Here is a 26,116-nt window from a genome sequence, read left to right as displayed (position 1 = left end):
GTATGCATCATCTATCTCTCTCTCTCTCTCTCTCTCTCTATATATATATATATATATATATATATATATATATATATATATATATATATATATATATATATATATATATATATATATAGAGGGGGGTGCATTGTGGGATTGTTACAGTGTACCGAAAATTCAGCACTACGTTTTCAGACACTACTACAAAATGTAAATAGTGAATAGAGCACTGTTTGGGACACAGCTATTGTTTATTATTTAATGTTGGATAGTAAACAGTAATTGTTGCATTTAGTTTTTTTGTTTATTGAATTCTTTAAAGGACGTTTTCATATTTTAATTTTTTTTATAGGTTTTACAAACTTTCCAGCAGCTGTATATTGTGAATCTGACAGCTTACCTATGCTAACAATTGGGGAAAGGGATTAAACACACGACATTTCAAGGTTTCTGTTCAATAAAATTTTGAAGTAGTTTATTTATAATTCCACTGTCTATTGAATTACAAAAATAATAATAATAAAAAAATTTTTTTTTTTTTTTAAAAACACACATCGGTGTCTAATTAGAATACATTTCAATCGTACTACAGAGAGAGAGAGAGAGAGAGAGAGAGAGAGAGAGAGCGCGGTTTAGGCGGAGAGAGAGAGAGAGAGAGAGAGAGAGAGAGAGAGAGAGAGAGAGAGCGCGGTTTAGGCGGAGAGAGAGAGAGAGAGAGAGAGAGAGAGAGAGAGAGAGAGAGAGCGCGGTTTAGGGCGGAGAGAGAGAGAGAGAGAGAGAGAGAGAGAGAGCGAGCGAGCGAGCGGAGCGAGAGAGAGAGAGAGAGAGAGAGAGAGAGAGAGAGAGAGCGCGGTTTAGGCGGAGAGAGAGAGAGAGAGAGAGAGAGAGAGAGAGAGAGCGAGCGAGCGAGCGGGAGGCAGAGAGGCAGAGCGAGAAGGAGAGAGCCATCACTTGGCCAGATCTCTCACAGCGCTCCCTCTCTCTCCTCCCCGGATTCTCGGACTGGATTTTTAATGGTTCCATCACCGTCGCGGATCGGACCTGCTAATCACCTCCTCTCCTGCTCCTCCGCTCAGATGCTCCCTCTCCTCCTTCTGCATGTGTTTTCTCTCTCCGCCGCCTCCACTCAGCCCCTCGCCCACCTCCCTGCGCTGGCAGATACATGGTGCAAGTGAAAATGTCCAAATCGGCCGCAGACCCGCTGCCTGGCGCCGAGACCGGCTCTCAGTCTCATTATTTCCAGGTAGGTTTAACTGAGGCCGCTCGCCTCGACTATAGCTGCTTCTTCACCGTCGCTCGTCTCCGGGGCGGCTCGGGCAGGAGCTCAGCGCCTGAAACCTCCGGGCGCAGCTGCGTTTCCTACCAGGGAGCTGAACCTACAGCTCCGGCGTGTAAACGCTGCCAGATCTGCCGTATCGCGCCTTCAGTCGCATCACCGGTCGTAGTGATAAGATGCCTGATAGCATTATAGCTACCTCCGGCCGAGAAGCTCCGTTTCTATGGGCTTTTTTTGTGACTCAGTTCACTCAGTTTAGTTCAGGGCTGAGATTTCCCTCAGCAGCCTCAAGGCCTCCATCGATGCTGTAAACCGATGGTCGGCTCATTGTTCATGGCACAAACACGGCTTTGGGAATTAGCTCGAGCGGGGTAAACACACGAGGCGAGAAAACACTAAAGTAGACCTGCATTTAAAGATAAAATCTACCTTTAACATACAGTTACATCCATCTATACTTATTGTTTTTCACCATGAAGTTATAGCTAGCTACTCACCTGTAAGCAGCACCTTCGAGCTACACGGATCACCAGGGTCCACTGCTCCATAGCCTGAAGTTTGGCTATAGGCTATAGGTGTTTTGGCGTTGTAGCAGTTTTCTTCTGTGAAGCTCGGCCTGCAGGTTTTCACAACCTCTCACCCGAGGTCCCCTCGTTAATTAGCTTAATATAGGATTTTAGGAGAGCCAGACTAATTGGTAGGACAGGAACCTTCATTGCCTGGACTGTTATTATTATTATTGTTTGTTTGTCTGTTTATGGGGATATGTCCTCTAGTATTAGGCCTCAAACCTTAAACAAATGACCAAATCTTAAAAATCGGTGTAAAGAAATAATCTAAGCTGATCATTTTCACATCATGTCATTTTGACTTTTCTGTAGTTGCCGAGAAAGTTGCCAAAGCGCAAAAGCCGCTTTAAACCGCTCGGATGGCAGCACCTCCTCTGACACCACATCCAGCTTCATTAAGCGCCAGGTAAGGGCCATCTGTTCACCTGCTGCACCCTTGTGATCTGGAGAGAACAATAACTGGAAATGGAAAAGGATATTATCAGTGAGCTGAAGCAGAATCAGGCAGTAGCTACCTTCACCATCAGGCCTCTATTTGTCAGGTGTAATTGGAATTACAGTAAGAATGAGTGGTCTGGGCTTTCTCTACATGTGGCTTGCAGTGTGTAAACAAAGGCTTACTAGTTTACGGCAGGTGGTTGTAAAAAAGTGCTGAAGTACATGGACAAGTTCACTTCTGCAGTCACTGTTTGTGATTAAAGCCTGCAAATAACACTGTTTTCAAATGTAGATATGTTTATTGTTATTATAATTATTATTATTAGCAGCATATTTTATCATATAAGTAGCTATGTTAATGTTTGTATTTATTTTTTCTCAATCAGAGTCTCTGACCTGAGCTGCTCCATTTCTACTGAATTCAGTCTCAAGAGATGATAGTCCTGATACCACATTTTCTTCTCGAATGCTCTAATGTATCATATGATTCCAATACGGCTCCACATATCTTTTTTTTTTTTTTAACTACAAAAGTTTAAAATGAGCTATTTTTAACTGAAGCATTTAAGATGAAAAATAGACTGTGATGCTACTATACAGAAATCTGCACGGCTAGCAACATGACCTTACAGTGCGAGCGTGTGCTTCAAGTTAGATCAGTTCTTTTTTCCTCCCCTTTCCAAACATGATCCAACATTTTCTGCTGATATCTGACCCAATACCAGTACCCTCTGATGCAGCTCATTACTGCTTCCAGGAGCACAGGTTTGAGCTGACAAATAGGAGGGGGGTAGGCATTGGTAGGCAAAAGTTTACATACAGATAGATCTATGTGAAATTAGATGAACAAGAATTGACCATATTGTAATAAAACGAATGCTTTATATGTCAACAGTAAAACATGCAATGGTGTCATGTATTTTCTTATAGATCTTCAGTTTTGTGGCTTAACAATTTTAGTAAAATACTAAATACTACTATTTTAAAATGTTACACTTCAATGGAAACCAAAAATGTTTTTTTTCTTTTTTAATTTTATATTTAGTGTTTTTATTTTCAGAGTCACTGAAAGTTTTATCTGGATGTTGCTATGAATAGTTTATCAAAAATAACTTCATAATGGACAATGTGGTGATAAAGCAAACCCCAGAGTAAAATCAAAAAGGGAGAGCACTGATATCACCTGTAGCTTCCATAAAGACCAAATCAGAATGTGACTGGATTAAAAAAATAAACAAACAAAAAAAGTTAATCACTTAAGCCTTTTGCCAATATTGTAGTATGACCCTTTAACTTATTCCTGGCATTCTCTGTGGAGTATGTATTACTAAGCATAGCAAGTGCGTGGCCATGTTAGTAGCAGCCTACCAAACACACCAGCTCTTCTGTTGCAATTCTAGAAACCCCCACTGGATGGCAGCACCTTCTTGTTACATGAAAATCCAGTTTCAGCCTTTTTTTTTTGTAATTAATGTTTTCAGGTCAGCCAAGCCAGCAGCAGGGGTAGTGAGATCTGGTGTTATTTAAAAGAGTCTTGAGAACAAGTGAGGGGGGGGAAATAGGTTATGGTGAGCTCAATCAGCAGTGAAGTTCATCATGGCATGGTTCAAAGTGTGCACCACCCGCCCTCACCTTAGCGTCGCATACTTCTAATATATGTGACCTGATTGCTCAGATCTCGCCTCCCACAACTTCACCTCAAGTGTCCCAAATTTGTACATATTTCCAGAAAGAAATGACCGTAAGATGCGTGCTTTTTTTTTGCTTCCACTTACGACCACAGGAAAGGGTATTGTAGCTAAAAATGACCGTGATTTGTGTAGGATAGAAGAAGAATTGAACGGAGGAGATGGAGTAAACAGGGAACGATGTACTGGAAGGGGACGATGAAATGAATGGGGTCAGTGTAGAGGTCATATTTCAGTTTGAGTGTGTTAACACATATGTAATTTAAAAGGACTACATTAAAAGAGTAGAACAGAAGACAGATTGATTTATATGGGGAAGGATGTTAATTATCATAATCAGGAGGCAGGTGGGAGGCAGTTTAATTTTTTTTTGTTTGTTTCCCAGAATATCACACTGCCTGAAATATTAATGCTGCTCATTTGAAGTAGGCGGCTGTTGGTTGACGTTAACCTGCTCACTCTCCCAGGTAGCACTTCTAAATAGCCTAACTAGCACTCGAAATGTGGAGGTAAAAATTGGAATGTAGCATAATGACTGTGTACCTTAACTAGTGTTACGTTTTAGATTACCAGTTTACCATGATTAGGCTAATCGTCCCAAGCTAATTTCAGGAACAGTGTCTAGACAGTCCATCAAAGTCCCTTTGTGCTCATTCCTCCTTGGATGAAAGGCTGTTCACTGTTCTTCACTGTTAGTTTGAGGTGTTGATGTCCTGGTTAGCATATCTTGCGGCAAACCTGATGCACCTAAAGCGGATTCAGCTCATTTGTGAAGCTGGCATCGTTCTCCGCTTCCTTATTCTCATTTAAAAAAAAAGAAAAAAAAAGAAATCCTGCCTCTGACTCAGGTGGGTTTGTCTTGGTGGATCATGACTCATCTCTGCAGAAGGAACAGTGGAATCCACCTTTTATATGTAAAGTCAGCTGCATCTAGAATATATCTATATTGCTGCAAGGGGCTTCTTTAACGTTCTGTAGTAAGAACTGCTCAATCTTTGATGTTTACGTGGTACGTCATCTTTCCGGGCAGGGCAGAATTGGTGTGCCATCAAAATCACATTGATAAAATACAAACAGATGGCAGTTAACTTTTACACTTTTACTGCGTGTTGTTTTCTTGGCGCTTCTGATTGTTTCTATTCTGTCTGGTTAACTTTTGCAGTCCTTCAGAAGGTTCCTTGTCTGATGGATATTTGATCAGTACTACACAGCATGGAACTCCAGGAGAACCCTACACCCCCCCCCCCCTCCACGCCAACTCCCTTCAGTTAATGATATTTTTAAGACATAATGCAAAGTGTTACAAGATGGAGAGACTGAATCAGATTCATGGAATGCTTAATTCTGCACCACTGATACAGTGTATGAAAAGTAAAAGCATCTTGACCCTGAATATTATGTAATCTGCCTGCCTAACAACGCCCCACACGCTTCCCTTGCCAGTCGCACTCCGGAGCATTTAAGGACAGTCTCTGGTGCAAGACAGCGAGAAGGCAAAACAGAAGGCATCCTGTGTGTGAATTATTAAATCTCTGACACCTAGTTAAGCATGCGTTGCATAACAAAATGCTTGTGTGTTGAGACTGTATCCCAGTTTGGGGGGCTTGTTGAGCAGATGATGCTACAGCTTGTGGAAAGAATAACCTCTGCTTTATGCCAGACATAATATCAGTGCAATTGATGCAATATTGTCGCCAATATGCTGGCTTCACATGGTTAACTGATGCTTTTACAGCAGGCTGAGATGCGATGCTTGAATCATTAATAGGGCCTGGCCAATGTACTGGAGAACTGTGATCTGTAGTTTTATTAGTTTCTGAATATAATGTCAATTCACAGATAATTATCAACCTGTTCTTTTATGTTTTTCTTTCATTTGGTTCTTCAGACCTCACAAAAACCTTTCGTTCAAAACCATTATGTAAATGGACTGTGTGGACTGGGTAACGTACAGTTTCTTTTGAAACATTGCCAATACTGATATAGTGATATTACAACTCTAATTTTAAAATGTAAGTGAGAATAGGACAGGACAGTGGGACAGGACATCTCCAGAACACCAGGCAGGTCTTGTAAGGTGTTTCTTGCATGTGGATACCACAAAAAATAGAATACCCTTTACAGAAAACGTTGTGTTTTTACATCACTGTGTTAAATAAAACCTGTCAAAAGCTCTCTTCATCCACACTGGTTTGGTAAATCAGTAAATAATAAAGTTAAATCAGGTGAGCTGGTGAACCTAGAACTGAGCTTTGTTCTTCAAACTAGACATTCTTGTTACATTTTGCTGGATATATATTATTTTTTTTGCATCTGTTTTAACGTGATGTGGAATTTGTGTTGTACATTTGTGTTTTATATGGTGTGCTTAGGTGCCTAAAACGTCTGGACGGGACTGTATCTACTGACCCAGGTCTTGTTATATTTACTGTATTTATCATAGAAACACATTCATTTTGCACAGTGCTAGTATTTGCAGTTTGAACAGATGCTAACTTAGCAACATTTACTGAGCGATTACAATGAAGTTAAATTTTCATGTCGGCCATAGTCAGCAGCCTACAGATGTTTGTACTGTTTTCTTCATGTATTTGTGGAGCATTCCAGTTTGTCTCCGTAACAGAAATACAGTATGAGATATATGAGGGGTACTGGCTGGCCCAAATTTGGGAATTATGTTAGAAAGGATTAGAAACTTGATATTTAGGCACTAGTGATCCGTGGTCGTTATGTGATCTAGAGTCGGATAATTCATCTGTAAGACACACACACACACACACACACACACACACACACACACACACACACCTGGGTCCCAGGAGAGGCAGTTAATGATGTGGTGATGTAGTTGAGATATATAAGGGGGCTGGAATCAGTGACGGTGAAATGACGATGGAGGTAAGAGGGAGAAAAGATAAAGTGATTATTTTCCAGGGTGGAAGGAAGGAAGGGAGAGAGAGAGCATATTTGTATTAGAGCGTTCTTGTGAATGTTGGTGATGCGAGCATTGAGTGCATAGAAGACTGCTGAGGAAATCCAGTACATGTACAGTTAGAGTGAGTACATCTCTGCATATTTGGTGTGTGCACTTTGCTTCTAGCTTAGAATATATATTTGCTTTGCTACTAGTTGAGATGACTGTGATGAGCTGGTGTGCTGTGCTTCTACTAGAAATAGTGTTCTTGCTTTAATTCTTTTTTTCTTTTTTCTTTTTTTTACTGCCGAGATCCAATATTTGCAGGCAACCGTCTGTTTCGTAATATGTTGAGATTGCACTATTAAAATAGGGCCTTATTTTATAGTTACACCGCATATTAAAGGCACTAGAATGACTGACTGTTTTGTAACTGACACAGTCGATTCGGAATAAGCCGTTATCCTGCAACCTTTGTTTTAAAACCTTGAAAAGTGCCCTGCTACTTGTGATTCATGTTTCAGAGTTTTCCTCTTGCTTTTTTACTAGCTCACTGTTGCTACCCACCTTACCATGATACCAACATCTAAGAAATAATCCCTATATAAACCAAAGCTACTGTATGAAAAGTCATGAACTGCAGTTTTTGCTAGTATTCTCCTAAGAAAACCTTACTACTACTTAGAATTATTGGTTTATATTAGGCCTGCTGGTGTTGATTAGTCATTATTAAATATTTGAATGACTTTAATCTGAAATATTGTAAAAATAAGACATTTGACTAAATGGATAAACTACTTTGTTAAAACATATTGCTTTGTTATTCAGTACAATGTTTCAGTTTGCTGTCAGGCACAGGAAAGAAAGGATTAGAGTCAGATATGTTTAATCTGCTTGCATTAATTCCTTCCACCATTCAGCAAAGAGGGACTTACTACATAAATAAGACGGATGGAAAGAAAAATAAGTGTTTTTAATTAAAAGTTTAAATAAAAGTTTTTTTACAGCACTAAAAACCAAAAACTTTTAGTGCTGTTGGTTGCAAGATACATCTCTCTCAGATTAATATTATTGTTTATTATAATATTTAATAATAATGTCTAATCAGACAGTCCCCATTACTTAAGCATTTTTGTTGCTCATAACTTCCGTAGGTGTGAAGTTCAAGATTTGACATGGGCATCTTAAAAAGCAGCTGTGGCACATTTCTGCTAATGAAAATTGGTTAAGGTTTACACATATTCAGCAAAATCTCCAGTCAAATTTCACTGTAATTCACCTGACGGTGCTTTTTATTTCCTAAAATAAAAATTCTAGCAGCGTCCATGACATTAATTTAAAATTCAACTTAGAAATGTGACACACTGCAGCATAATTCCAACAAGAGCATTAAACGTGTGTGTGTATATATGTATATATTCCATATCTCCAGTCCCACTTTCTTTCATTAAGCTGATTCTTTTTCTATATCCATAGCCTTACTAAATGATTCGAAGTACTTGATAAAAGTACACATAGTGGTTGATGCTGTTTTATAGTGTTAAAGAGTAGAATGCAGAATTTGGTGAAGAGGATGGAAGTAAAGAAGAGAGAAGGTGGGGGAAGTGTGCAGGAAAGCGAGTGTGAAGCACTGTAGAGTGGCTTTGAATTCAACTGCATGAATAATGGATGGGAAATGGCAGTTCACAAACAGCCATAACATCATTAAGGATCACTTAGCCCTCGCACGTACAGCCCATAAATGCAGGGAGGGGCAATGTATGTGTGTGTGAGAGTGTGACCTGGTTAGTAAAAAGCTAGTAGTGTTCCATGTCTGATTCTAGTGCTACACTTCTCAGCAAGGTAAGAGATTTCTCCTCTAGGTATGTATGTATGTATGTGTGTTTGTATGGTATGATCTGGGAAGGAAGAGCTGAGTTTCATGTCTTGAACCTTTTGATAGGACAAAGATTGCATGTAGAGATGCAACGGTACTCCTACTTCTTTTCCGATACTGATACTGATATCACAAGAGAAAGGGTTTCTGTGCTGTCCCCATGCCAGCCACTGATGTGACTCCATATCACGGCCTAATTCATTTTTACTGCGATGGCCATTGAGCGACTTTGCATTGTGGCTCTTTGATATTGTATAGTTTGAGAGAAGTTCTACATAAAGTAAACATATTATAATGATTTCATTCTATTTCATTTTGAGGGGAAGATTGCCTTGGTGTGTAGTGAAGTTTTGGCTTTGAGTAAGCTGATACTGCTACTGCTGTTCTGCTGTAATATAAGATCTTTACCCACAGCAGCATTGCATGCAAGAGTTGCTATTTTTGCTAATGAGATCCCACTACATTTTTTGGGGGGGGGGGGTGTAACATTCACATCGACACCACTGCTTTGATCCCTCATGGAAAGCTGTACACATGCATTCGTTGACAAGTGGAAGTACTGGAAACATGTGGACTGACGCAGTAGGGTAATATTTAAGCAATTGTATCGTAGATCAGTAGACCTCAAGAATATCTGTTAGATTTTCAGACAAAGAGAACAGAAAACAATATTGGTTATTTATTAACGCTCATTGAGGTAAAATAGTTCCGTTGTATCAGTTATGCCACCGTCAGACTGTGGTGAGGAACAGTTCATGATTTCCCAATCATCAGGGTCAAAAGCAAGCATTTTTGTCAGACAATATAATGATATTTTATTGTATTGTGAAAAATGTTGTCATTGTAATATCTTGGGTTGTTTTTTGTTGTTTTTTTTAACATATTGGCCAGCTCTACCCCTCTGTATTTGATTAATCTGTTCTACCGTAAATGCTGCAGCAGATCATGCTCCCTATGATTGGCTGATCATGTTCCATGTCTCAAACCAAACAATGCACCCTACCTACATACCTACCGAACTATCAACCCTTCTGAAGGGTATTGCTCTGTTTGAAACCCACCATGTCTGTGGTGAGTGTTCTTAGGGCTGCTCAACATTGACATCGCAGTGTGTGATGTGCAGTAGTCACAGTGCAGGATGTCATGTAAGGCAAAATAAATTAAACACCTCTTGCCACTTTGTTTGTTAGAAACGGAAAATTCCCACTGTTCTCATTTTCTATTACATATCTCCCAGAAGCAAGCTATATCTACCAATATCATTTATATTGCTCCAATCTTGGATACGCAGAGTACATTATTAGTTAGACATGCTGGATCATTGACTTCTGGAGAAATCTGGTAGAAATCCCTGTATTTTTTTAATACCACAATACTTATCGCTGAACTGACCTGTTGTATAATACAGGATTTTACACAGATATGACTGTGGTTACACCAATTCTCACAAGAGGTGTGCTTTAGCAAAGTTACATAGTGCAGTTAGCAGCGTTCTTCTTCCTGAAATGGCAATGACTGAGCTGCTGTCCCCCTTTTACAAGTCATCAAAATGATTGTGAAGCTGTTTTTTTTTAAGCGAAGTTGCTTCATAATGTTGCTTTAAGTCTAGGATGTAAAAGTACTCTGCTCCTGCTCTCACCACTCCAACACTCCCCTACCCCACAGGAAGAAGTACCTGGCTACTAACATATCACACAGTGTGAGTGTGTGCTACCTTGGGCTAGTCACAATATATATTTTTAGCCTATTCGTTGGATTCTCTGATTTTACCCAAGACCCAAAGAACCTCTGTGGTTGGTCAAGGCACTCACAGTTCACAAAAATATTGTTTGAATGATAAGAAGCCTGTTTGCTTATTGTCCAAAGCCTGTTGTCTGGATGGCCATTAAGGTTCAGTAAATGATGCTTGGGTTTTTATGTCTGTGCAATGGTTGACCTGACCTGAGCAGTAAGACCCAGTGGAGTTCCGTGAGTGATTGATTCTAGTGCCACAGTAAGATCAGTTCTGCTGTGTGTGTGTGTGTGTGTGTGTGTGTGTGTCCCAGTGTGCCCAATAGACTGTTTAATTCACACCTGTGTCTGGCACTGTGTGTTCCTTTCTGTTACTGTAGCCAGGCATGTACATGTTCCAATACACTTACTCCCTCTTCTCCGGTCTTCTCCTGCACACTTCACCATCACTTCTGCTGTTTAAAAAAGCATGCATTCCCAATCTCCTTGCTCTCTTTCTCTCTCTCTCTCTCTCTCTCTCTCTCTCTCTCTCTCTCTCTCTCTCTTTTGTCCTGTACATGGCAGTGTCCATTCCCCACTGACCCCTCCTCCCCCCACCCCCTTGTCTCTGGGGCTGTTGCTGCAGTGTTGGCTGGTGGAGCAGTGAGGTGGTAAGAAAAGAATCAGTTGTGTTATCTAACACACAGGCCCAGAGGAGATGATGCTCTCTCCGTTGGCCAATCACAGCCACTGCAGGCCACCTCGCCTACCCCACTGCTGCAGAGAAAGCGCTTTCTGTGGCTAGTGACCAGGGGTTGGTGAATAAGACAGTAGAGAGGTATCACTATCACTAAAAATGAATCCATAGGAGTGGACAATTGAAACATGCAGTCGGCCAATTTCATCTTTTTATTTTGACCGATCGATGTTGTACTGTAGTGATTTGCATGACCTAAGGCTGCTCGGGCTTGTTCCAATACTGCGGTTATACCTATATAGTCTTTCAGCATAGTTGTCCATGTGTTGTGTGATGATATTAACGAGGTGTTTAATATCCAGTTGCTTAACTTTGATGTAGTTCTTTAATTAATTTCATATTACTTTTTAAAATATATATATATAATTCTCTGGATATGTGCTAGTGTGTTTCATGTGATAATTAAGATAATTAAGAGTGAGCTTCGGGTTAGGCTTATAAAAAAGATTATGGTTAATAAAAATGTACCATCTGCCAATGTGAATGTAAAAATATCATAATCAGGTGTTTAAAAAATCTGATATTTGAGTTTCAAGACTTTAAGACTTTTAAAGACTTCAAGAAATTGTCAATTTATTGGCAATTTAATTGCGTTATCATGACAACCCCACCATGGTGATACGTTTTTCTATATGACTCACACCTACTAGAGACATGTATCCTATATATAAAAAAGACCTGCTTTCTTTGTTTAATAGCTCTAGTTTCTGAAGTCTTATGTTAAAAGTAGGCACGTGCTGAGAACACCTCAAAGCATTTGCACTCTTGTTCTCTCAGGTTCTCTCTCTTGCGCTCGCTCTTTCTCTCTCAGTTTGTCTCCTCCCCTCCCCTGCGCTGTGCTGGCTTTGTTTGAGGCTGTTATTTAGAGCTGACAGAATCAGGGCTGAGGTTCATCTCCAGAGCCAAATATAGGAGAGAGTGAGCATCTCTACCTAGGGCTAACCAACAACAAGATATAAGATACCTTGCTGTCACACACTTCTCTTCTTCCTCCAACATGACATACCTTCTAACTAGGACTGTCGTATGTGCTGGATTGCACACAGTTACTCAATTACAGCAATCTGTTCAAATGTATGTTGTTTGTGAATTGACAGGCACCACTTTGCATGATTATGATGTATATTCCAAACACCGCTACTCTGCCGTTTTACAGTACGAAGTGGAGCCTGGTGGACACGCATAGTGTTTTTAAAGGCTTTCTTATTTATTATTTTTTTGCGTAAGGATTTAAGGAATCTGAAAGGACATACACGTTTTGTCATTGTCGAGTCTGGTATTATTGATTGGCCTATTTTTTTTTTTTTTATTTTATTTCTCTGATTACTGGATTACTCATCAGAAACATCATAACAGTATTTGATTACTAATGTAATTGTGAATAGTGTTCTAAAAACAGCCAGTATTAGTCCTCTCTTCTTCCCTACATTGCATTTTTATTCTATTCTGTTTTATTCCACTACCATTTTCATTACATTTCTCCTCTGTTTTCCAGATCATAAGAAAAATTAAAGAACTGTAAATATATGTATTGATTCATTCTGTTGATTATTGATTTATGACTACCACTCAGCAATTCCACTGCCCCTGTGCTCCCAGCATTATCAATCATCAATTGTTCTTGGGAGCAACCCCCCCCCCCCCCCCCCTTATTATAGTCACTTTCTAGCCCTGTAGTATTCTGTAGTGTTCTGTAACCTCAGGAGTGTACTCATGCTGGAATATAGCACTGTGCCTGCCTGTAAGAAACCCTACTGAGATTAGACAGGGAGACGTGAATGATATATGTGTGTGTAAGGCAAAGGTAGAGGGGGTTGATGGTTTTCTGCTATATTTGGCTTTGCAGAGGGAGCGAGTGTGGGTGTGAACGGAGCCACGGCTGCCAGCAGAGGCTTGTTGCCGATGGAGGAACGTGGCAGCAGAAGGCTAGCATCTGCTATCCGCTGTATCAGGGGTTGTGTGGAGGCATCAAGGGATTTCAGAATTTATAATTTGAGGGACACATTCTGCAGGATCTTTTTTTTTAAGGAAGCTGATGCATTACTATAGCTGTTGTGGTGTTTATATGTAAACTGTTATCCTTTATTACCTATGGTAGTTATTAAAAATGTAAAGTTTGGAGTTGGCCGTTGGTTTGATTGATTGTTTTCATGATTTCAGCCATCATTAAATCTCACATTTTACCAGAATTGATTACATTTTACATTGGAAATAGTTTTGGAAAAATAAACCATACTCTACTCTATAGTTATTGTGGTTGCATTCACAGGAACACCTTATTTGGATAGCCCACTGTAGCTACTGAACTTGCATTTAACTTGCAGCACATACATGCTGCGTCTGTGTGGTGTGAACAACATGGGCCGTCTTGCTTTTCATTTCGGCTCTCATGTTAACAGGTTACAGTTTTCACGCGGCCTGCGCAAGCAGCATGACCGAATCCCGGATGTGTCCCAGAAACCTTGAGGAATCTAGAGAATAGACCTTTTGATCACTGCTATATCAGGCAGCAAAACACAATGAAATGAGCTAAAAAAAAATCAACATGAGACAAAAAAGCTATATACAAAAGTGAACACTAATTCTACAATTCATGGTTGTTTTTAAACCCTATAATAGTTAACCCTGTTTTTCGACACCTGAATTTTCTTGCAGATCTGCAGTGTTGTCAGAAAACAGAGGATAAATGGCAGTTTTTATGAAAGTTTTTATTAAGTAAAGTAATCTCTAGACAAAAAGAAATTCCAGTTGAACTGACTTAAACACGCTGGTATATCTGGTAGAACCCCACTGAAAACAGCAGCAGCAGTGCAACTGTATTAAACTGTTGCTGGTTCTTTTCCTTTGAAAAGTAGCTACATTTATAGTTTTCCTGACAAGTAAGCCTGGCATGTTGGTAACCACAGTTCCTGCTCTTATTGTAAATATCCTTCATCCAAATCCACGAAAAAAGGCTGCATGTGTGAATGGCCGATGCTTGTGAGCTATTACCGAGGTCTGTGTAAAACCCAAGCCTAACCCTGTTGGGACTCATCTGAATTTCTCCAGCTAGTTTAAAGATTTATATATTTGTGGACAGTTTATAAGAGGGCATTCAAAGAGTAATACTGAAACAAATGAATTCAATTCGAATCCATGAATTGATGAAAAATAATTTTAACGATATTGATCGGTTTTGAGCCATTTTGTCCCAAAGTATGCCCAGTGTAGTGAATAAAATACCTCTGTAATTTAACGTATTGCGTCCTGTGAAAATTCATTGGATCCTATGACTATTTTTAATGGCTTGGACTTTTTATGTAATTATGTGAGCACAAGCCAAAACGAGAGCTAATTCACAAAGCTTTTTATGGTTTATTGGTTTTGTTTTTGTGCAAATATTTAAGTGGATATACATTCTTAGGCTACATTCACACAGCAGGTGAGGTCCCATTGTCTCACCAAATCACAGTCTTTTTAATGTGTTGCATTCTCAATAGGGCAATGCGTTGCATGAGGTTTCGGCCCACATCACAGAAGCTATCAAAGAGTTCCAGTGGGATATCGTGAGGGCGTGTTTGAGCTGGTCACGTTATTCGGCCATAGTTTCGTCCTTGGTGTCTTTAAACTTCGTTTTAAGCTTTTTATATTCCTTTGACGCTGCAGCCATGTCCTCCAGCGGTCACGTCCAGCCATTTCTTTAGAAAGTTCTTTAAAGTCACATATTACAATTACAATCGCTTAGTGTTTCGAGTGAAGAGAGACATCACCCCAAATATTTGAGGCCAGTTACTTTGTTATTCTGCTTAAAAAAACAAAAACTCTCTTACCTGCTGTCAGTGCGCATTCATGAGTGTTGAGTTGTAAAAGTTGCATAAATTTGGATCTGAGTTTAGACTGAGTTGCATTGGGTTTTTAATACCACATATAAAAGTGGCCCAAATCAGAATTGAAAATGAATTTGGGATGTGGTATATTCATTGGCTAATGCAACTGTTCATAGGCCTGAAGGAATGGTATGGAGTTGAGGAATAATATGGTGAGGCCCATGGGATACACTTGGAAAGGAGAGTGAGATCCGTTCCCAGACCTAATGTAAGAAACTGTACATAAGCTGAATGACCATAAGATGTTGTGTAGATTGGACATACTTTTGGGTGTACGCAACTGAGATGTTAAGAGATCCAGCTGTGTCTTCAGCTTGTAGGCCACGTAAGTAATGGTGGGGGTTAATAAATATTCCTTATGGATGAAATGCAGACATCCTGCATATGAGAACAGGCCAACAACAAATGACGTATAGTAGGGTATAAAGCATAAGGTATTGAGAGAGGGAGAGAGAGAGAGGCACCCAGAATCGGCGGACTCTCTCCACACTGTCCTTTTGATTGGAAAAAAATGTTTCATTGTTCCACCTGAAGGACAGTGGTCTCGAGTCTCCATTTTAAACAAAGTCCTCCTCCGGAGAAAGACTATCCACAACAGGGACACTTTTCCCTACACAGCCTATGTGAATTTTAATTTTGTATTATTATTATTATTATTATTATTACTATTATTATTAATACATATTAATAATATTGAATTAAAGGTAAACTTAATCTGTTTTGTCTCTAGAGCAATTATGGCTTAAGATGTTTTTCTTTACGCATAATGTGACACTAGTGGCAAAAATCTATCCTACACTTGACCAAGGTGAATATATTAATCTTGTCAAGCACTCCTAGGGATCTGAGTTGGAATGATGGATGGTCCACAGTAGACGCTGCCCAATTAACGGCCCCTGCTGTGCTTTCTGTGGTGCTGTGCGTGTATGCAGAAGAGCGGCTAATGTATTTATGTGGAATATTGGTTAATGAATGTTGGTATACTGACGACGCTGACTATACAGCAGTTTCAACCATCTGCATGCTTGGACTGGTGTGTAAGATCAGCAGACTGTGTTATTAATGTAAATTAGGCACACACTTTTAAAACCCAGTAATTAAATAACTCTTACTTTCTCAGAGCATATGTTTAAAACATGTAGAGTTTAATGCATGTGTGAGTTCAGTTAAGGACGACCACGCAGTTTTGTGATTTCTTTATAATCTTGTAAACTGCTTTGCGGACTGTATATGAACATACATGCTTTAAAAAGTTAAATCCAAATCCAGGGGCATTAATATAGAGTTTGTCCCCCTTTTGCTGCTATAATAGCCTCTACTCTTCTGGGAAGTCTGTCAACTAGATGTTGGAACGTGGCTGTGGGGATTCACCGTCATTCAGCCACAAGAGCCTTATAAGGCCTCGCTAGCAGTCTGTGTTCCAGTTCAACTCAAAGGTGCTTAATGGAGTTGAGGATAAGGATGTGTATGAGATCTTTATTTGCTCATTTTACTGTTTGAGGTGCTAGCATTCACCATTGAATTCAGTATTTAAAAGCACTATTTGGATGCTGTCCATCCACTACTGGCTTACATTTGAGTATACACTTATCAGCCATAACATTAGCACCACTGACAGGTGTAGTGAAAAACATTGATTATCTACATCTACAGTGGCATCTGTTAAGGGCTGGGATATATTAGGCAGCAAGTGAACAGTCAGTTCTTAATGGTGATGAAGGTGTTCAAAGCAGGATCTGAGCCACTTTGAAGACCGCCACATTGTGATGGCTAGACGACTGGCTCCGAGCATCTCCAAATCGACAGACAGGCCTTGTAGCACGTTCCTGGTATGGACAGAACTGAATAGACAACTGGTGAACCGCCAACAGGGTCATGGGCACCAAAGGCTCAGTGATCAGATCCATGAATCTGCTGCTAACGTCTTGGTGCCACATTCCACAATATATTTTTGAGATCTTGTCCATGCCAACTTAATGCCCAGTATTTTGTGTTTGGGAGCATTGTCATGCTGGAAAGATATCAACATTGTGATTGTATACTGTAATAAGACAGCTGGAGTTCTTTTAGAATCCTCCAAACTCAGACACACCCATTATATTGGCAGATGGTGAAGCGTGATTAATCACTCCAGAGAATGGATTTCCACTCCAGAGGCCAATAGTGTTATGATTTACACCACTACACCATGGTGAGGTTAAGGTGTTGGGCCTCTGCTTGGCTATGGAAACCCAAATCCACAAAGGTCCTAGTGAACATGTTTTGTGCTGAAGTTGTTTTCAGAGGCAGTTTGGAACTTGATGGCAAGTGCTGCTACCAAGGACGGAGGATAATTCTGAACTACAGGCCTCAGGCCTCAGGCCTGATTGGTGGTCCCATTCTGTTGAGTTTGTGTGGTGTACTGCTTCGAGCCTGAGCTGTTATTTCTACTTGACATTTAGATAATAACATTACTTACAGTTGACTGGACCAGATCTAGCAGGGTAGAAATTTGATGATTTGGCGTCCTGTGACAATGCCACTGCACTTTTTAGTATGACCCTTTCTCCTGCCAGTGTTTGTGTAGATTACGGTTGAGCGGTATAACGCTAATAAGGTAAACCGCAGCATTGTAAAAAATGACTTGTTCAAAATGAGGATGATATTTCAAAACTATGATGTCAATTTTCTGTTCACTGTCTATCTAATTGCACGGTCAGATAATTCCCATGTGCACTTACTGGTGATATCACACTTAAAACAGGTGCAGTAGCTATAACTATTATTTGCGTCCAAATAAATGGACGAGCAAGCAAACCTGAATGAACCTGCACGATTTGTCTGAAAACAGTCACAGCCGAAGAAGCACACATCCCAAGCCCTTTATCCCTATCAGCTGCTGAGTTACTCCTAAGACCATTCCCTCGACTCTCTCAGGTGTGAGACTTTATCCTCTAAACGTGTGGGATTTGAGCCTAGGTGAGCTGGAACACAGTCTGTACTGTGGTGTTTAGTCTGCTAGCTAACTGATCTAAGCCAGCTAGTCGTCTATGGGTCCGAATGCAACTTAATCAGTTGCATTACAGCATTTGTCAGAACTGCAGTCGTTCTGTGCTGTGGTTCTCTGTGTTACGTCATCTGTAGCAGAGCTAGCTAATGCCGGGTTTACCATACACGATTTTAGCCCTGATTTTCCTCTCGCCGACCAGGTTTCAGTCACAGCTCGGAGGTAAAGCTGTGTTCGCTCGGGGCTCAAAATTCGACTCTAGATCGCTATGTCTGAATTGTTCAGACACGACCCGACCGGCTCCCTGATCGTTCACGGACTTGAAAAAAATATCCAGAATGTTAAATATCTGGACCTGCCGGCGAGTCAAAATCCTGCAGTGTGAAATGTGTCATGACCAGGTTATGACTGACAGTGAGTGCTGTGTCACGCTCCAGCCAATGAGAACGCAAGCAGATAGGAAAGCTGAGTAAGAAAAGAAAGGACTCCCTATCATGCATCTATGTGTGTGTGTGTGTGATGCTGAGGCATAATGTAGTTTCTATCAGAACACATTGGCACACACTCAAACATAATACCTATATTTTCATTGCAAAAATTATATTTATTTAATTCCAGCTCCCTCTACAAAAAAAGACAGTCCTTGCTGTTCTCACATCCCAACCCCACATCTTCACCCACATCTTCTCGCATCCCAACCCCACATCTTCACCCATTTTAAAAAAAAATTTCAGTCCATATCAGCGCATGAACGAATTTAAGCGCTCACTTCTTGCGGACATCCACATCTGTGTTTTTCATAATTTAAAAAACCCTGTGCATGGTATTGCGTCATCCTCCGCCACTGACAGAACATGAGCAGACAGACTCCTCTGCGATTTTCAAGGTAAAGGTCACTGTACTGTGTACAGAGAAATGTGTCCTCCGTATTTGACCCATCTGTGGTAGTGAACACACACACAGACACAAGAACTAGGGGCAGTGAGCCCACACACACCCAGAGCGGTGGGCAGTCAACTCCAGTGCCCAGTGGAGCAGAGAGGGTGCTCGGCACATAGTAGTGGTGGTGGAGCAACATTTCACACAGCTGTTTATGAACTGCATCGAGAGTAATCATGTATAGTTTTTTGTAGTTGCAGTTGAGCTAATCCACTAAGTAACCAAATCACAATATGAACACAGACCTTGTCCTTTGTGTTTCTGACATCTGTGTTTAAAGGAAATGAGTGCAGACAAATCACTTTGCACACATCAATGGATCAAATCTGCCTGATCCCTGTTCAAGTTTGAAAAACCATCTCTTTTGGACACAAATCTGGGAAGTCTTGAAACTGCATATATGACATCATCTCTGTTGTTCACCTGTGATTTTGGATAATCTCCTCCTGGAACACTGCCAACTGGACGGAGATCTGCTGTTTAGTAGAGAGGAAAAATGGATGAGCTTGTCCAGAAGATGAGTGCCAGCTCAGCAGTTCTGCAACATTTTGGGTTCCAACCTGGGTTGGGCAATTAATCGAGAATGAATCAAAACCGACATCCAGAACCTTCAACTGACGTAATCTCACCCATGTCAGTTATTATTCATATATGATTCTTATTTTATAGTCTGTTATTATTATTATTTTTTTAAATCCTGTTAGTACTTTCCACATGTGTGTGTTCACATACTGTCCTCTTAAAAACAACCACCACATGTGTAATCATGTGACTCTGCCCATGTCCATTCTGTAACATGGCAACAACATGGAGGAGCCAACTGATGTCAACTCTGTCAGCTCCTATAATCATGCATTAAACGTCATGTTCAGTTAATCGAGATGTTCATTTAGGATCACAGCACCCAGCACTGATTTCAACCAAACGTGAAGAACGTCATGTTAGAAGTGATGGAATTAGGCCTGTGTTTTGACAAGAACCTGGTAATTCAATCCGCATCACGATACTGGGGTTACGATTCGATTACACCCCTATGCAGAATATAGTTGTCATTACAAATGATGAAGGAATATTAGGAGCTAGCCTAGTCAATAACTAAAAATATTATATATAATTACCACCAGTAAAAATAACATTTCTCGCTGCTGTCCAATGAAAACCATATCTCCATTTTTGCTAGTTTTCTCCCTTGTTTAAACTCTGTTGCTGCTCTGTACGCTGTGTGAATAATTCTGAATGAATGGGCCAATAGAAATACTCCAAATTACTTGGAATATACTCTTATTTTACTTGTAAAGCTAATAGTGCTAATAGGAATTATGCTTTCTTCTGTAACATCACCATTTTAGAGATTTTTCATTGGACAGCGATGATGTATATAGACAGACAGACAGACAGACAGACAGACCGATATAATTACCCCCTTTAGTCTAAACTACCTGGTCAACTTTAGGGTTGCAGTGATATACTGTTGTTGGGTATACCATGGTATGAAAATTGGTGGTTATCATACATACATACATACATTTGCTTAATATTGGTGTTGCAAATAAAATGCATTAACTATAGTAAATTTAATTCAATCAAGAAATACCCTGTTTTCGTTCCTTTAAGGGTCCAAGATTAACAAACCAATAAGAAGAAGAACAAGTAGAAGAATTGTTTAGTGCGAAAATCTCATACCATTGCAACCCTAGTCCACCTTTCTTTTCTTTCCAGAATTACATCTCGTACTGCACTCATACACCCCCCCCCCCCCCCCCCCCCCCTCCTGCTGCCAGTCTCTCTCTTTCCTCCTCCTCCTCTTGCTGTGTTCACGAGAGCTTTGCTCGGTGTGCTGGATCTTGGTGCTTGTACTGTTAGCTCACTGCAGCAGCCTGCTCAGCTTTTGTAAATGGACCAGGCCAAGGAGTCTGTGCTGCCGAACCAAGAATCTAGCATCTGTGCTATCGCATGCATCTCCGTAACGCTCCGGGTTATGTAGGAGAGGACAGGGCAGCTCTAACTGTTGTCTGATGAGGTAGGGGCCGGGAAACACATGATGTATTTTTCAGGGACATGTAATGAGGGCTGTGAACTGTAAGGGCTGTGAGGGTGTGTTATTTACCTTTGCAATGCTTTGCAAACCTTTGCAATGCAAATTTGTGAATGTCCCCACTGTGGGACTAATAAAGGATTATTATCTTATCTTCCAAAGGATCTTATCTTATCCTTGTAGTGGTTTGGTGAAGGTGTGTTTAGGTGTCAGTCTGGATGAAATCTATATAGGATTCTGTGTCTTGATTTGCTGGGGTTATAAATGAATCTCCTCACTGCTGTTGGATCACTGTGGTCTGATTGCATAACCAGTAAACCCTTACATTGTTCTTATTTTAGCTATTAGGTATTGTTTGCTATTTAAATGATTTAACATTATAGTATATGTAGTCATGTAAATAATATGTACATTTGATAATTTTCAGTGACAAAACATGGGAAATATAGGTCTATCTTTCTTCCTGCAAAACAACTTCTCAAGTCTCAATGTCTCTCCTCATCTACCTATAAACACATTTTTTGTATATATTGGCAGTTTGACAGTTTGCATCATCATTAAGGGTGATAGACATTATTTCGTTCCTTTGGTCCTTTGAAAATGCCAGGCTGTCTGAAAGTCTTTCCTTTTTTATTTGTTTCTTTCAGAACATTTTGGAATCAGTTTTTTTGTTGTTGTGGTTTACAGGGTTCTGCCGATTCGTACACAAGCAGACCTTCGGATTCCGACCTGTCAGCGGAGGAGGACCGCGAGGCGTATCGGCGTGAAGCCGAACGCCAGGCCCAGCTACAGCTTGACAGAGCCAAGGTTTTGTTCTTGCTCATAGTTCTCTGATAAAGCAGTAGTTTTGTTGCACCACAATGATGTAGTCATCAGTCATGTTCGTTGCCTTTAGTTAGAGCTGGAGCTACAGTGCAAGTATAGCTAAAAAATAACGGAAGCTTAAAGTCCACCAATTAGTAATTGATGATCATAAGTACACATTGATGGTTGATTGTTGACTGTTATGTATGCAAAATTCTAGTGTTTTTTTGTTTTTATTGTTGTTTATTTTGTATTTCATAGTAGTTACTGGTGTCAGTTAGACTTGATACGGTCTAGAATCCAGTTCTTTTGTATAGTGCAGATACACAGTTGCAATTGAAATTAGTCATCTCCCATTGGAAATTAGGTTTGTTGGATGTACAAACAGTGAATTTGGAGTTTTCTCCAAATTCAACACAAAATTCCATTTCTAATGACTATTGCTGTCTCAGAATTACTCAACCCCTTATAACAAGAGCATTACTCATCTCCAGACATACCTCTAATCCATAGGTCTGAAAAGTTGCAGTTTTGTATCCTTCTGTGGAAACGTCTGTGGCTCATTTAAGTGATTTTGAGCAGACTGGAGTTGAGTCTTCTTGTACTTTTGGGGCATGTGTTTAGTATGTGCAGAATAATGCAACACAGTGTTTAGTATGTGCAAATTAAAAAAAAAATACTGTGCAAACTCTCAATGCCTGTTGCCCCCAAATCTTGCTGCAGGTATTTTGCCTCTTTAGGAATCTGGTTGCAGCCGGTGATAGCTTCCTCTTTCTGCCACATCAAGGTATTGTAGGCAGGGTTCCTTTAACCTTAACCTTGCTGACTTCCAGCTGTATCTATAGGAACATTCAGAGTCTGTGGTCTCTCTTTTTTTTTTTGTATCCTTTTCATTGTTTTGCAAAGCAATTATAAGAAATGTGCTGCTCTTATGTGGAATTCGTTTCAGGGGGTTGAATGATTCTGAAACTGCAGTCGTCATTAAAAGTGGCATTTTGTGTTGAATTTGAAGTGTTGAACACTTGTTATATTAGTTGTGTTGAGTTGTTTAAATTCTCCTTTGATTGGTTTTAGCAAACAGGTAAAGGTTTTGCTTAGAAACCTAATTTATAATGGGGTTGGAAAAAAATCTAAAATGAATTTAAAAATAAAAAATGATCATTAACATCCAAGCGTGTAATTATTTTAGAAAAATAACATGGCCTACATTTTTTTTTTATTATATCAAATTAAATGTTCTGTTGCAGTCGAAACCTGTGGCTTTTGCTGTGAAGACAAATGTAAATTACTGTGGAGCTCTTGATGAAGACTGTCCAGTTCAAGGTGCTGCCATAAACTTTGAAGCCAAAGATTTTCTGCACATTAAGGAGGTGAGGAGTTATGAATTACTGTGGTCTGATTTAACTGGTTGATCATTTGGAAAAAGCCAAAGCTTGCTTAAGGCCCACTGTACCACTCCACAGCACGTATGTATGAATTGCCAACACATGCAAGCTGTGGCAGCCAATAAATACTGTGTCTGATTTAGCTATTTGAATATTCTTGTAAAGCTTTGCAACTCTAGCAATGGTCTGTCTAACACTGAGTGTTGTTCTGCTGTAGAAGTACAATAATGACTGGTGGATTGGTAGGCTGGTGAAAGAGGGGGCCGACATTAGCTTCATCCCAAGTCCGCTACGTCTGGAGGCAATGAGGCTAAAACAGGAGCAGAAACAGAGGTACTTTTCCCTTTGGCTCCTTAGTTATTAATTGTCCTTCATTCATGTTTTTATGTCTTTAAGTACCAGAGGTGTTTCACAAAGCAACATTTTTCATGAAGCTAGGTGACTTTCACAGTCACTTATGTAATGTGTTTCTGATGGTAGATGCTGTACTTTTACACCAACTGCGACGAGAGCTAGCTGTATATCACATAATGACATTTTAGGATTGTTGGAGACTTTACGCATCTTGCAGCATCTCTGCTCTTGGGCTGCATTTGCTAGGCCTGACCTGACTCTTTTAAGATCCATTCCCAGATAAGTATCTACAGCCCTTCCTTCTGAAGGCCTGGCCATGGTGACACCACTCACTTCAGCAATCAACAAACGAAATGCGAGGTATAAATATAACAAGCTCCTCCAGAATTTCACCATGTTATAATTATCTGCAGATGATGTGCTGCAACAGATTTTACTTTTAGGCATTTTAATAAATATGGGGGAGTCCTAACATTTTCTCACAAATGCTATTCATTACATTTTGCAATTGATTTTTAAAGTTTTATTTGTGTAGTTATATTTCAGATTAACAAATTGGCTATATGAAATATGTTTAAATAAACACATGCATACACATTCACATACTGCTAAACCTCAATTCAATTCTGTTTCATTCAAGAAAGACAATACAAAAGGCTACTCTTGTACTAAGCAATCAGATTGGACCTAGAAATAAAATAAAAAATAATAAAAAATAAAAGACGCTGTACAGTGACAATATATGTTATCCTTGCATTTTAGTCAAACAGGTTGTAATTTCACCAGAGAAGTTAGAAGAAGTTTAGATATGCAGAGCATCCACTATAGGTCCCACTATGCTGTCAGATTGTGATCACATGCTTCATTTGGGGTACAGTGTTTTTTTAGTAATGACTCTAAGCGCCTTCGCATCTCATAGTAACACAGTGCTTACTGTGGTATTCAGTTTGTTTACTCAAACACTGAGATTAAATATACATTATTATTACATAGGTTAGGCTTCATGTAATGTATTCATTTAGAATGTTACTGCTCTTTATGAGTAGGCCTTGAGCAAAGCCTGTAATCCCATAGTGCCCCAGAGAACTGTTTCTGTATTGTAAGCCCTTTTGGACAACATTTCAGTATACATGTAAACATGAATTGTGTTGTGTAACTAACATACACTCACTATCACTGTATTAGAAACACCTGCCGTGTATGTCCACCTCGCTTGTTGCCAGGAACGGTTCAATTCAGGATAATCACAGTGATATCAGAAGCATATCGGTATCACCAGGTGATTAAGAGGAAATATCTCCATCAGACAGATGATATTTCAAACCAGTATTTGCTGATGTATGTGATTTGTTCCAGAAAAGCAAAAATGCTGAACACTAGGCTCTTGTCTGCATGTATACATTTTGTCAATTATATGAATTACTGTATTTGTAACACTACAGAAAAAATGTTAGCTCATAGGATTGCTATTCCTGCAGTACATTAACCCAGGTAAATTAGGTTTCAGTTTTGGCATCAGAAGATATGTACAGATAAATAAAAATATAAATAAAATATTAGCATCCGTCTGTATGTCACAATTTCTAGTAGTGTTTTGAATGATGTGGACATTGAGCATGTAACCTCTATATTTTCAAACACATTTTGTCAGTCCAGAAAATGTCTTGTTTGGAAGCCCACAATATGAAAACAGCATTTCAGTGGCATTTCAGAGTCAAATGTTTCCAAGGACAAGCCTTATGCTCTTAAGTAGGGCTCAAGTGAATGCACAGGCCTGAGAGGATACTGGAGTCTCCATATGCTGAGCTACATGTAAAAAAAGGTTAAGGAGCCTGTTACCTCCTACTGTAAAGTTACCATTTCAGATATAAAGGTCCAAATACTTTAAAAGAGTTGGGTTGTACCAATATTTAAAACTGTGACTTTGTGCAGGAAAAGTGGAGGTAACTCCTCTTCCAGTCTGGGTGACATGGTGTCTGGAGGCTGGAGACCTACACCGCCATCTGCAGGTGAGAATGAGTATGACGAGGCATAAACTCAGGGGATGGGTGTGCCTGCCAGTGCTGTTCCTCTTAGATCAATTATTTGTTGGGCTGAATTCGTGCTGAGTGAGTTTAGTCTTCCTTTGCTTTCTTTTTTTCAGGTAGTGCATGATAATTGTGTATAGGTTAGGCCAAATATCAAAAGCCTCTTCTACCTTGCAGGAATGGGTCTAACACTAACACAGACATGCTGTGTATTAATACATTCTTCTGTAGGTTGTTTCTGATTTGTGTTCTCTCATTTTTAAAAGCCAAACAGAAGCAAAAACAGGTAGGTTTGTTCATGCAGCTACGTCATGCATGGAATAGCTGAATTGATGACGTGTAGTGGCCTCATTTTCCATTTTCATAATGATTAACACACTATAAATACCCAAAACAACAGTTTTGATTACTTTACATCTGGGTTTCTCCTATAAACCTGCATACACTGTATAAAACTGGAAATTATTCATTTTATAGTAGCACCAATCCTTTCATCACATCCTTTCTTTG

At 39.8% G+C, this 26,116-nt stretch overlaps 1 protein-coding gene across 1 annotated transcript in view; it reads left to right on the top strand.

The window, feature by feature from the left end:
* Positions 1–905: 905 nt before the first annotated feature.
* The window catches only part of cacnb3a (calcium channel, voltage-dependent, beta 3a), a 39,791-nt gene continuing 14,580 nt past the window's right edge, over positions 906–26,116 (top strand). The window contains 8 exon segments of the mRNA XM_072696119.1: positions 906–1,225; positions 2,140–2,178; positions 2,180–2,233; positions 21,724–21,843; positions 23,088–23,210; positions 23,443–23,558; positions 25,512–25,588; positions 25,873–25,892. Coding sequence (XP_072552220.1) covers positions 1,145–1,225; positions 2,140–2,178; positions 2,180–2,233; positions 21,724–21,843; positions 23,088–23,210; positions 23,443–23,558; positions 25,512–25,588; positions 25,873–25,892 — 630 coding nt within the window. The 5' untranslated portion in view covers positions 906–1,144.

This window comes from Salminus brasiliensis, chromosome 14 (genome assembly GCF_030463535.1).
Source record: "Salminus brasiliensis chromosome 14, fSalBra1.hap2, whole genome shotgun sequence".
Taxonomy (NCBI): domain Eukaryota; kingdom Metazoa; phylum Chordata; class Actinopteri; order Characiformes; family Bryconidae; genus Salminus; species Salminus brasiliensis.
This window is presented reverse-complemented; position numbering and strand designations above follow the sequence as displayed.